This window comes from Pieris rapae, chromosome 12, assembly GCF_905147795.1.
Source record: "Pieris rapae chromosome 12, ilPieRapa1.1, whole genome shotgun sequence".
Classification (NCBI taxonomy): Eukaryota; Metazoa; Arthropoda; class Insecta; order Lepidoptera; family Pieridae; genus Pieris; species Pieris rapae.
In genome coordinates, this window is record NC_059520.1 from 284,200 (window position 1) to 297,354 (window position 13,155).

At 32.2% G+C, this 13,155-nt stretch overlaps 2 protein-coding genes across 2 annotated transcripts; both read left to right on the top strand.

Moving 5' to 3' along the window:
- Positions 1-782: 782 nt before the first annotated feature.
- LOC110995874 (putative gustatory receptor 28b) lies at positions 783-2,702 on the top strand. Its single transcript, XM_022263257.2, has 4 exons — positions 783-1,787; positions 1,858-1,926; positions 2,082-2,171; positions 2,646-2,702. The coding sequence occupies exons 1-4, from the start codon at positions 846-848 to the stop codon at positions 2,700-2,702; spliced, it is 1,158 nt and encodes a 385-aa protein (XP_022118949.2). The 5' UTR covers positions 783-845.
- Positions 2,703-4,911: 2,209 nt separating this feature from the next.
- Positions 4,912-12,096, top strand: LOC110995886 (cytochrome P450 4c3). Its single transcript, XM_022263278.2, has 10 exons — positions 4,912-5,342; positions 5,658-5,744; positions 7,080-7,190; positions 8,383-8,568; positions 9,115-9,311; positions 9,451-9,520; positions 10,056-10,257; positions 10,840-10,991; positions 11,191-11,376; positions 11,560-12,096. Exons 1-10 carry the CDS (start codon positions 5,186-5,188, stop codon positions 11,727-11,729), a joined length of 1,518 nt encoding a protein of 505 aa, XP_022118970.1. The 5' UTR covers positions 4,912-5,185; the 3' UTR covers positions 11,730-12,096.
- The last annotated feature ends 1,059 nt before the right edge of the window (positions 12,097-13,155 follow it).

Genomic DNA, 13,155 nt, shown 5'->3' on the forward strand with positions numbered 1-13,155 from the left:
AACAACAACTATCAACAACTTATCGCTTTATGTAAATTTTTAATTTACTCGACATGAATTGGTTTTAAAAGATTTTTGTAAATTAATTAAACGTGCCATAAATAAACTAATGTAAACTGTAAAATGTTATTCATATCAGCTCTACTATGATTATAACCGGAATCCTATTTGAATCTCAGTTTATTTGCCATTTTACGGTTAATTCCCGCATCAACTCGACTGTAAGGGTATTTGGGTATTTACCGCTTAAAATGCCTTCGAACTAATTTTTAAGAAACCAATTTATACGTTTCCTTTGGAATATTAAATATATCATATATTGTTTGCTTTGTTTTTACGGTATCTTTGGAAATAGGCAAATATATTTTGCTCGATAATACAATTGTGATTATACTCAGATGCATGAACGCACCTAATCAATTTAAATTGCAATAATGATATATTTGACAATGAGATGTTCTATATTATATACCGAAGCTTGTATTTTAATTATGTAAAGTTGTATAGTGCTTATAAATAATGTACTTTTACTTTAATCCCTTGTATATAATATGCCTTTCATTTGTTCAAGACGATATAACTATACCGTGGACATCGTTCATTTCGGTTATTACTGTAAATGTGAACATTTGAACAAATAAAATATATCTAATCGTCCATTGGATGATTGCAAATACCAGTCATTTGTTTTATTTCATTTCCCTGAATTGCCTCCACTTTAGAATTAATTTCCATTTCGGTTCAGTAAAGGCTGGGTGGTGAAGGTTGAAGTAACGATGTTTATTCAGCGATTTTTGAAAAGAAAACGCCAATTTCACCACATTTTAGATGGATACGTTTTAATAATGTTGTTGAGAAAACTACTAGGTGCATCATTTTTCTCTTTAAAGTGGTCTCGTGATAAAGTCGTTGCCACATTCAGCTACCTCGGGTTCGTTTCCTTCAATGTATGGTACTTTTTGTACTTTTGGTCTATGTATAACGTTTTCATTGGCGATCAAACGATTCTTAGAATTCTATTTGAAACTAAAATAAGGCAGTACGGGGATTTGGTGGAAAATATTGCGATAACTGTTTATGTTGTGTACACGATGTGGAAGATTTCATATGACTTAAGCGGATCGACTGAACACATTCACCAGATTATGGAGATCGACGCCGAAATCGAGAAATTGGGTGAAAGGAGAGATTATTCAAAAAGTGCGACACTATCTTTATTCGTTCTGATTACGCATTTTGTCATCTGCTTCATACGTGTACTCGTTGTATGCATATCCATGGGAAACAGAAAGCCATCTCTCCATTACAGTAAACTTTTCCAAATAACATTTTCCGATTCCCTATCTTTTACAGTTACGAATTATTTTTGCACGTATCTCTACGCGCTTCGGGATAGATATAAAAGAATTAATCAGGTCCTTATGGGCTTAGGAACGCGCCCGGATAAAAATCTGTTCGTTCGTAATATAAACCCAATAGATGTGTATAGGATGGAAGATAGATATGTTTGTAAGAAGATAAATGCTTGTGGGAAAGTATACAGTATGTTGTATAAGGCGTCGGAAACTGCGAATGACAAATTCGGTTTTGCGTTGCTCCTGACTATGTTTGTGTGGTTGATAATAACTGTGTTATATCTTTACTATTTTATGGAAGCCACAGCCGCCGGACTGTTTCACGATGTTCAAAGATACATTTACTTCTTAGTTTATGTCTCTTGGCAAATCATTTTCGCCGTAGCCATTATATCATCTGCTATTTATTTTTGTGAAAATATTGTGAAGGAGGTACGTATTTATATGAAAACTACGGTTAAGTTTGAAATATTATTTTTGGATAATTGGTTTATTGTTTAAGGCTAAACTTACATCATACTTGGTACATACAATCATTAGCGACACTTGGGATATATCTGTGAAAGAAGAGGTATTTATTTAATATTTTTTAAGCTAGAAATACGATATATTTGCTAACAAATTAGCAAGTTACGTATGGGTTTTCCTCACATATTGAGACAGCCTTGAGACAGACTCGTTACTAAAACTTTGTTTTAATTATTTACACGAATATATTATTTTTAGGCTTTACGTCTGTCGATTCAAATTGTTCACCAGACGCCAAAATTCACAGCCCGGGGTCTGTTTATCGTGGAGTATGAACTTTTATTAGAGGTAGGTAACGACATAATATTTATTATTTTGGTTTTGCAACTAAAAAAAGTTTAGTTAGTTTACTTAGTTTGTGGCAATAACAATGAATTCAAATACCTTCCATTTTTTAAAGGCATCTATATTAGCTTAGGTAAAGGTATGCAAAAAGAACGCCTTCTGTGTACATTTAAGCAACACTGTATATAACTCCGAAATCGTGCACAAAATTTAAGTTGTCATTTATAGTCATAGACAACGGGGAAATAGTCGACTAGGCCATTGTAATTTCTCTCTCAGCATTTAAATGCATTCTGTGTGCCATTAGCGGAATTTAATGGTCTTTTTCCTGTTGTTTTCATGGCTAAGTTTAGGTTTTTACCGCCTGTTTTGAGAAGATACTGCTTAGGAATACAAAGTGTCGCTTTAATACGCAATAAACAATTCTTACTGACATATTCTCAAGGAAACGGACTACATGTTCTTTTTTATTTTCAGGGAGCCCGCTCTGTTTTGACCTTTCTTGTGATATTACTACAATTTGTTACTCGTTAGGGAAAGGAGTTCACGGATGATATTTTAAAATGCACTGTGAGATGAATAAAAAATACATATTAAATCTGTTAATCGAGTATTATTCCGCAGATATTAAACTTACGAACGGAAAAAGCCAAATTGACCTATAGTACTTTTATGTTTTTCTTTTATAGTTATTGGTTTGTTGAAATTGACTGCCGCACTTATTATTTAATATGTGTATTTAGAAAATACCCACCGAATAATTCTAGGCTTTCGTCTGACTACAGATATAGGTTGTCATGTGTAAGTTGGCGTGTGGCAGAAAAAGGTACTAATTTTGACAGTTGTGTTGACAGTTCTAACAGCTTGGTAGCCTCACGTGTGTCGGTGCTAATAATTTGTGTTTTAAAGTGTAAAAATCATTACGAAACATGCCAAAAGTAGTGCGGAGTGCAGCTAGAGAAATTATTCTAGCTGTAAAACGTTTTTGTGAAGAGGAGAAACGTAACAATGGGCCGATTATTCCATTTCAACAAGTGAATGCTCGAACAGCGGCTTTGACAGGTAAAGTATTGCCAGTTAAAAGTGATATTTATATCCCCAAATTTAGGGAAAAATAATAATTGCTTTTGAAAGTAAATGTGATTGATGGATAACTTAAAATATTTTTTGTTTTATTTAAGGTGTTTCTGAAAGAACCGTGAACCGTATAGTTTCAGAGGGAAAAATCATGGAAAGTAATTTTACAGCGAGAACTGAATTCCCTAATCAAGCAGCTCAAGGACCTTCCACATCCACAGCTTGTGATGACAATTCCACACCAGAGAACACTACTTCCGAGGCTAAGACGATAAAACTAGTCACTCCAGGTAAAAGTAGAAAAAGAAAATTAACTGTTTCTGATTTGGATGACTTTGATCTAAGATCGAAAAAAGCAGAATTGTATGAAATTATAAAAACAATCAATCAGGAGAATGTCTACTTAATTGATGAAATATTAAAGAAACATGGTCATAAGGCTGTAAGACTTCCGCCTTATCATTGTGACTTTAATGCAATAGAATTCATTTGGAGTTCGTTCAAAAGAATATTTGCAGACACAAATGTTACTGGCCTCTCTGAAAACATGGAACAGAGAATCCATAGTGCATTTTCCAAAATAACTGCTGAAGAATGGCAGAAACACTGTAATCACGTTATAAATGTTGAAAATAATTATCGTATGACAGACAACAGCCTTGAAATAGTAATGGAACCATTTTTAATTGATTTGAATAGCAGCGACTCAGATTCTTCTGACACAGATGACTCTGAAGAATTCATGGAAGGAATAATGCCTCTAACAGACCATAATTACTATAAAAAATAATTTTTTGTTATTGAGTTTTTTATTTACCTTTAATGTAATATCTAAGAATATCCATCAATCCAAACTAAACAAAAAAAGTGGCAACACAGAGGGTTGTAGGAGGCGCCGCCACTGGAACGCCAACTTATACTTGACAGTCTATACAGCTTTGAGACAGCGTTTAGTTGTAAATTATTTTATAGATAGTGTTTAGACAGACTTAAATGTTTTGTTTGAAAAAACACAAATTGGATTACAATTAATAGATAAAAAGGAATTAAGATTGATTTATAAAAGTCTAAAAAACTAAACAGTTTTCTTGAACCACCTTTTTAAAATAGAAAGAAAACAAGACAGAACAGAACACTAGGTCTCTCCTTAATTCGGTTAGATCCAAATAACAATAGCAATAGTTATATTGCTTACGAGTTACTTGTATGAATCAACACTAAACTAGATTTATAAACAAACGATACGAAGATACTGTAAGTGGATGTGACATAAGTAGACTATGATTTAACGACCTAAATCACGCGACTTTGTCGACGTTTGTTACAATTATTATTGTTATTGCTTACTTTAAAAAAATCGTACAGAAACAGTTCTGCGTTTTCTGTGCCCTGAATAAACTACAAACTAAAACCGGAAAATATTCATAAATTTTTATAGAGTCTTACAAAAAATGTTTACAAATTAACATATAAAACCCTTTATTAATTAAAATAACATACACATTTTCTATCAAACTAGCCTTACGACCCTTTCACACGACAGTCCAGTTTCTTTGACCGGTTTTTACGGTCCCGCATGTGAACGATAGCATATAAACACATTCGCCATCAGACGCATCTTGCAGAAAACAGGATCCTGCAAAACTGGATTGTCGTGTGAAAGGGTCGTTACCCTGTTAAAAGAGACAATCAATTCGATTAAATTTTACTCTTTATAGGAAAATGTACAAACATTGAATTCACTACTATTATATTATATATAGTGCAATAGATTTTATGCATTATCTAGCTAAATAACTACCACGTTGAAGGCTGTTCCATGAACCCCTCAACCTTATAACGACATGAACCGTACACGGAAAATGTCTATATAAAAGGGCGCATTTTCATAGTTGTGAGTTTGAACGCGCGTGATCTAGTCATGTGTTTTGTTTAGTAAAATGATTGTCTACTTATTGATATTAGTGGTTACGCTATGGTTTGTCTTCTTTCAAATAAAGAGGAGGCGGATGAAGAAATTGGCCTCCCTTATACCGGGGCCAAAAGAAGAATTACCCCTTATCGGCGTGGCCCACTATTTTCTAGGAAATACTGAAGGTAAGTTGAAAAATATCTGAAACCATAGGTTTGGAGAATATATTAGGAACTTAATATTTTAAAAGCATTCATGTAGAATTACATGTAATAAATAGATCGAGCAATAAAAATATAGTTAGTTATAGAATAAAAATATATTAATTTATAAACATTCTAAGCAAGAGTAAGTATATAACAAATGTGGGTTAAAGAATTCTTAAAATATAAATAAAAATCCTTGTCTTCTAATTAATAATTTAGTAATTACGGAGAATTATAAAATATAAAAATTAAGTAACGAATTTTACCTACTATTTTAAAAAACCTCATTTTCAGATATTATGAAGAGCTTACAGCATTTCAGCTATGCTACAATGAATCAGGGAATAATGCGAGGATGGCTTGGTCACATTTTATATTTCTGTAAGTCCGTTTAGTATACTTAAAGGTACCCCAATTCATTTGGATCTCAATTAAGAAATATATACGCTCTTTTGGATGCGTGACATTATACAGCGTGGGTCATAAGGGTGTTGTCGGTATGAATATTCAATTACAAACGACATTATAAAAATAATTTTTAAAAAGTAGAAACAAGAATTTCTAAGACCTAGAAAATTGTGTGGTCCAAATGACTTCCCTCGGCTATTTGGCACTCTAGGAACCGAAGTCGCAAATTTTGGAGAACTCGTTGAATAGTCGTTCTCGGATTTTTTGTTACTTTCCCGAATAATATTCCATTGTACAATTGAAGTAACTGTCGAAAAATACGTTGTTGAAATTAATTAAATCAAATGCATGTTGTAAATCTTATTTTTTTTTTAAATTATTATTTAATAATAAGACTTGGATTATTAAATATTTTATTTTAATATCGACGAGATTAGATTTAAAGAAACTGGATTCACGTTTAAAAAATACAAAAAGACAATTTATTTTTTTGTAGGTAATAAATAATATTTGTAACATTAAATTTAACTTGTTTCACTTTATAGAAAGATAATACATTGAGATAGATAGGGTTACCATTATCTTCTTTTTCTATACATATATGCTTACGATATACATTAATGATATAGAAGCATGCGTGAGGTATGTTTGTGTAGCTTTAACTGTCTGTTGGTAAATTACGGACTGCTTACTATCCGTGTGATTCACTCGACATAATGACCGACACATATATCAATGAACATATTTATTAGTATATATGTATTAGTTTCTTCCCTATACTAACTACACACAAGGCTCCAGGAGAAAACCAGTCTCCAATGGCTTTTCAATGAAATTGCATACGTATTTTAAAATAAGTTTCGGGTGAAGTTGGCGCAAGCACTGTCTACAAATTATTTAAATAAGATGTGATATAAGTTAATTATTTGCTACTCCTTATCATAATGCTTAAGACTGATGAAAGGTTACTGAAGAAGTGCTTATGAAGACCGGCAAACTTCTTGGCTTGTGTGTATCAGACCAAATGTTCGTAATAATATAATGAATTAAATTTATCTCCAACAGCTTTTCTAGGAAGTAAGTAATGATTTCCTAGAATCTAAAAAGACGGAGAAAACCAAGCCGATCGTTGATGACATGTAACCACAAGCGCATTATTATAATTTTGTTTAATATGCTCGGTAAATAAAATTAAGTAACTATGTTAAGTCACGTATAAGTTATGCGGCTAGCTTTAATTATCCATATACAATAATTATTATAATAAATTCCTTGTATAGTAATAAAATAAATTGTTTGTAATTATAGTGCTCCTGGATCCGGTGGATTTAGAAATGGTATTAAAAACGTGTATGGAAAAGGATGATTTGCACAGGTTCATTCGAAACGTTATTGGAAATGGCGGGATTTTCGCTCCAGGTATGTTCCATTAATATTTTTTATGTGTAGATAAGATGGCCGGTTGCATCATGATATTTAACTGAACTGAATTTTTACATATTTCCAGTTCATAATTTGGCTAATTATGAACTGGAAATATATATTTGGTCTGTTGTAACAGATTTGTATTAAGTTTTGACACAAATATAACCTTGTAATGAGTAGTAGATTGGGTTAATGTATAAGATTTAACCAATGTTCTTTTCTTTCTACTTTTGAATTATTTATCGTATACATAAATACATGCGTAAAATATAAACTGGATACAGTTTTCCTGTCTGTCAGCACGTCGAACATATTAAAATCTAATATACTATGGTAATATAATACGCATAGAATTAATAAAAATACTTTTCTGATGCTTGTTTGTTTAGTTAAGTTAAAAATATATAATTATTATATAATATTGGTAAAATATATTTAAAATGTTGAAGCGATTAGTACAAAAACAAAATGTGAACTAAAACAACAAATTGTTTCTCTTTGTATCGATATTTAAAAAATATTGTTCCTTCTAATGGGCTCGTTAACCGCCTTTTCTTGCTTTATTTTGCAACGATTTTTCTGAACTATTTTTCACGTATCTAGTTGGATTAATTGTAATAGTACAAACAGATTAATAGTTCTATTATCGTTTTCCGCATATTAATCAAGTATGGTAAAACAAACAGATCTTACCATAAGACTCTGAAGTAAACAATTATATAAAAAACATACCTTACTTATAATTATATTGAATAGCATTTTAATGATATGCAATGCGGTTTGGAATGGAATTATTCGCATATGTACCTTCTGGTATTGAAGCTTTAATAACAGTCATTATTTGTGATAACTTGTTTTTTTATTAAGATATATAATTAATTACTAGACGCCCATGTATATTAGATAAGTTTTAACATGTGTAGTAACTCAATAAATAAATAAATAAATAACGTAGTAAGTCGTGGAATCCCAAAATTAACGTTTCCTCCAACTTTGATTTTGATCCAATTGGAGTAGAGCCTCTTGGGCTTGGTTCAAATGCAAAGGCGCTAATTAAAGATTTAAGTTGATTGTTCTATTTGTCTTATTGTTTTTGAAATATTGTCTACTGTAGGATGAGAGTGTATTTAATTTAAATATATTAATTTTTGTATTATCATCAAATGAGATAATTTCTTATTGGTAGTATCTATATGGCGGAGGCGAAGAAAAATCTTGTTACCAGCATTTAGTCCAAAGATAGTGGAGACGTTTGTCGAAGTATTTTCGGAGCAAGCGGAAAAACTGGGGAACGTCTTAACGAAGGCAGCTGGCAAAGGACAATTTAGTTTATGGCCCTATTTATCATCGTATACTCTTGATTCGGTTTGTGGTAAGTTGAGTTTAACAAATTAATAATATTAAGGTTTCAAGTGACGTCGATACTTATCGTGTTGTTAATACATATAGTATAATTATGAAATTTTAGTAAAAAATACCGTTCTTCATTTTGTAAATTGCATTCAAAAACATTAAATATTTAAACTCTTATTCTTATTTAAAGGTTAATTTTAAATGAAAGCGATGTATCCCAAGTTTATTTCTTTAGTACCCGTGTATTAAAGTGGGACATATAAGAATGTCTATAAAATGAACAAAAAAATGAATTTCTGTTAAAAAGTGAAAAAACGTTAACAGAACAATACGGTCATCATATTAGCCGAGCCAATTGTAGTAACAAAATATATATTCAGTATACTCTCTCAGTATTTGTGCCCACGAGTGGTTTAGAGCGTATAAACTATACATACTAAAATGTAGCATTGTTTTGTCAAGATTAATATACCATAAGTTCCAAAAATGTTACTATTTGTACTAGGAAACTTATAAAAAACTTAAAAAAATTCAGTGTTATAATTTATTATTTTCTTTTTCACAGAAACCGCCATGGGTGTGAAAATGGGAGCTCAGGAAAATCCTGATTCACCATTCCTTTCGCGTATGAACACACTCCTAAACGTTGTCTGTGAGAGGATTTTCCATCTTTGGCTGCAGCCGGACTGGATTTTCAATCTTTTTCCTCAATCCACAGTCCAGAAAGATTGCATAGATGTGCTGTACGGATTTACTGATGAAGTTAGTAATATTTTATACAAATCATTTTGCGCTTCAAATATTTTTTAAATTTACGAGCTGGTGCATACAATAACGACGGCCTGAGTTAATTACAACAATTCTAAAAGACGTGTATCTAATGTGGCTAAATTTTGTATAGGTAATTAAAAAGAAACGAATAGAATTGAGAGACGAAAAAACATCAAAACCAGAAGCTGATACACATTACCGTAAGTATATATCAAATTCAATACACCAAGATCACCAAGACTGTAAAAGTAGCTAAAACTTAGCTACTCCACTGGAGCTGGAAAAGGGACTAGAACTTCTATAGTCCATTGAAATGTTACAATTGGAGGGCCAACCTGAAACCCAAAAATGCGTCCTCTAGCAAATGTTCAGCAAATGTAACATTTCAATGGACTACTAACCTAAGTTACGTACCCGTACTCTACGTTATCGTCAGTTCAAGCTAGTATCTAGTAGTAACTTGTATTTATTACGACGTAGCGAGGCCTTCTCTGTCTCTGCCTTTTGCGATAAATTCTCGATGATATCTATTTGTTTAACTTAAGATTTCGCTTATTAAAGCCATTCATACGAGCAAAAGGAATAAAGAAAAATTAAGTTATAAAATTTTATACCAATAAATACTGCATATATAATTTTGTGAGTTCTGACTTTCCTACTGACTAGAACACTTTCCAAAGGTATATTTTTTAAGATCAATAAAAAAATAATAGAATATGCTTTATTTTTCTTCAGTTTTGGACGATTACAGAAGGAAGAGTTTCCTAGATCTATTAATATCGTTGTCCGGAGGAGAAAGAGGATACAATAACGTGGAACTCCGAGAGGAAGTGCTTACCTTAACGGTGGCTGGTACGGACACTTCAGCAGTGGCCATAGGGAACACGCTTAAACTCCTGGCCAAATATCCCAAAATACAGGAGAGGTTGTATGACGAGTAAGTGAATGAGTAAATTTTAACCTTGGAGTTATTATTATTAAAAAAAACTTAATTAGCTGATATTAGGATATTGATAGAAGGGAGCACAGTCAAGTTGGCTAGCACAATACAATAATTACTAAACTAAATCTTATAATTAACTTAAATAAATAAATGTTGACGTCAGGAGGATTTTTATCCTACCAAACGTATTAAATTTTGTGTTATTGTTTACTAGATAAAGAAATTGTTAATTTATTATTCAATAATTGGACACCTAATTTAAGAGAAAAAAGAGCTAAAGAAACGAAAACATTTCAGATAACACAACATTATAAAACTAAACCTACAATAATAATTAAAGAAATGACGGTCCGTGTCTTCCTATTTGTCGCTCGCTTATCCTATAATAATCTGTAACGAATTACACTACAGGTCTAATAATTATGTTTTTAAAGGCACCCAAAGTAATTCAGAATATACTTATACTTCGAAAATAAATAATTGTACAATATATAATATATAAAATGTTTCCAATTACTTATTTATTTATCTGTGCTGTATATTAATAAAAACTCTTTAATTTTCTTCACTCTTTAGAGTCAATGGAATCTTCGGTGATTCAGACAGACCATTAGATAAGGAAGATTTGAATAATTTAAAGTATTTAGAACGAGTTGTGAAAGAGTCTCTAAGGTTGTTCCCGCCGGTCCCTTTTATCATAAGAAAAGTCCTGACGGACACGAAATTGCGTAAGTATAAAAAATCCCAACTATTTTGATAAACTGTTTTTTTTTTCGAAATAAAAATTTGCTTTTGCTGAGAGCAGTTTCTTCTCGACTACCCAAACCATTTTTTACTTTACTATGTATAAAATTAAAATATACTTTTTAGTAGTTCGAGAAAATAAATATATGATGAAAAAATTGTGAAAATAAATATTTGTTCCAGCGTCAGGAAATATCTTGCCAGGTGGTTCAGGCGTGGTTATATCAATTTGGGGAATTCACAGAGACCCTAAATATTGGGGGCCTGATGCTGAGAATTTCGACCCAGACCGATTTTTACCTGAACGATATAGTATAAAGAACTCCTGCAGTTTCATGCCCTTTAGTAGTGGACCGAGAAACTGTTTAGGTGAGTTAAAAATGATAGTCGAAAAGGACATAATAAAACATATGTTAAAAACTCTTTTATGTCAAATGTATGAAATTTTTTTGTAACACTTTTGTCCAAAATAAAAATACCAGATATTTTTGTACAATTGAAGTTATCGTTTGTTGCTCCAGTAATTACTATGACTTGTTTATTGTGTTACAGGATATCAGTACGCGCTGATGTCAATTAAAGCAGCTATAACCGGTGTGGTGAGAAAATACAGGATTGTTGGTGAGGAGGAAACCAGCCCTGCACCGAGTATGAGAGTAAAACTCGACATCATGATGAAGGCTGTTGATGGGTACCAAATGGCATTGGAGAAACGTTGCTAATGAGGGAATTCTACACTTATGTAACTTTGTTCTCTGATATCTGTGTTAAAAATAATATAGTAGCAAAAAAGGGCACAACACGCAAACGCAGTTACTTCGATTTTATAACTGTGGTGAATTAAATGGTGGATGAAAGCGATTCTTAAAAACATGTTCGTCACGAAATGTTCTTCTAGAAACAAGAAAATCAGTCCATGAGAAAAAACAATGGAGTGAACAAAAAAATATGACAATGGTAATGGAGCGAATAAAAATTTGTTGAAAAAATAAATGTAATTGTGACATAGAATTATGAGTATAGGTACTATTATTTAATAATTGAAAGTATTACTTATATTTTAATAAACGAATCCTAAATGTGAGTGTTTTACTAGCGGAACATTAATTCTTTGAATTTTCCTACGAAAACTGTATTTCATTTGTTTGGTTTACGTAACGTAACGTAAACGAGATTTTCATAAAAAATAAATAGGTCTTACAATATTGAACCAATTAAAAGTAAAGGTAAACCGGTTTTTACTACGAGCAATATATATTATTAAAATCCTCTGAGATCAAGATATAAAATGTCTGTCGCAGATATAGAATGTATCGAATAGTTTTTTATGGTACAGGTATGAACAGGTATGTTGCTCAGATTTTCGTGTATACTGCAAGTGCGTTGCCAGCCTTTAAGATAGCGCTCTTTTTTTGAAGGTCTCTAAGTCGCTAAGTCGCAACTAAAGGAAAGCTTGGAAAGGCACCTGCTGTGTCTATAGAACATAAAGAGATGATGGGTGCTACTCTCTAACACTCCCTCCGATATATGCGATAGAAGTTGCAAAGAGAGCCACGTCACTATGCAACGAACAGAAACAATATTATCGTCGATTTAGGCCGACGCAGAGTGCGTTGGATGCGGTCAAAAGGCCGGACAGCACTCACATGTGGGGCTGGATTCTACGAAGTTTTAAGAGATGGCCCATAGAATGTAGTACTTTCACGACCTGCTGAGCATACCAAGCATTTTAGATACAAATATAGCTTCCGGGATGACGGAGGAACTGAATGTCGCTTGATATATCCACACTGAGAATTCTGATTCTAGGCTTTTAGTATTCTACGACGAATGGATTCTTCTCAGCGGTGAACGTGCAAACTGCAGCTTTGTTAAGGTTAAATCCGATCAAACTAAGTTTGTCCCGACAATGCTTAATGATAGACTTGAATGCTGTTAGTTATTTTTTGTATCAATTATTTGTATAGGCTTTCCATTGAAACAAGGTAAAAGAACAAATATTATAGTAGTGTAAATGAAATTACTCCTTACTACTCTTACAATGTTATTATTTTAGCGTACGAGTGATACTTAATGTGTATAGAGAAAGTAAAAAAAATAGGTGTGATTAGAGGCAAGCAAAACAAGCTGGCTGTTAGTTTTTTTTTA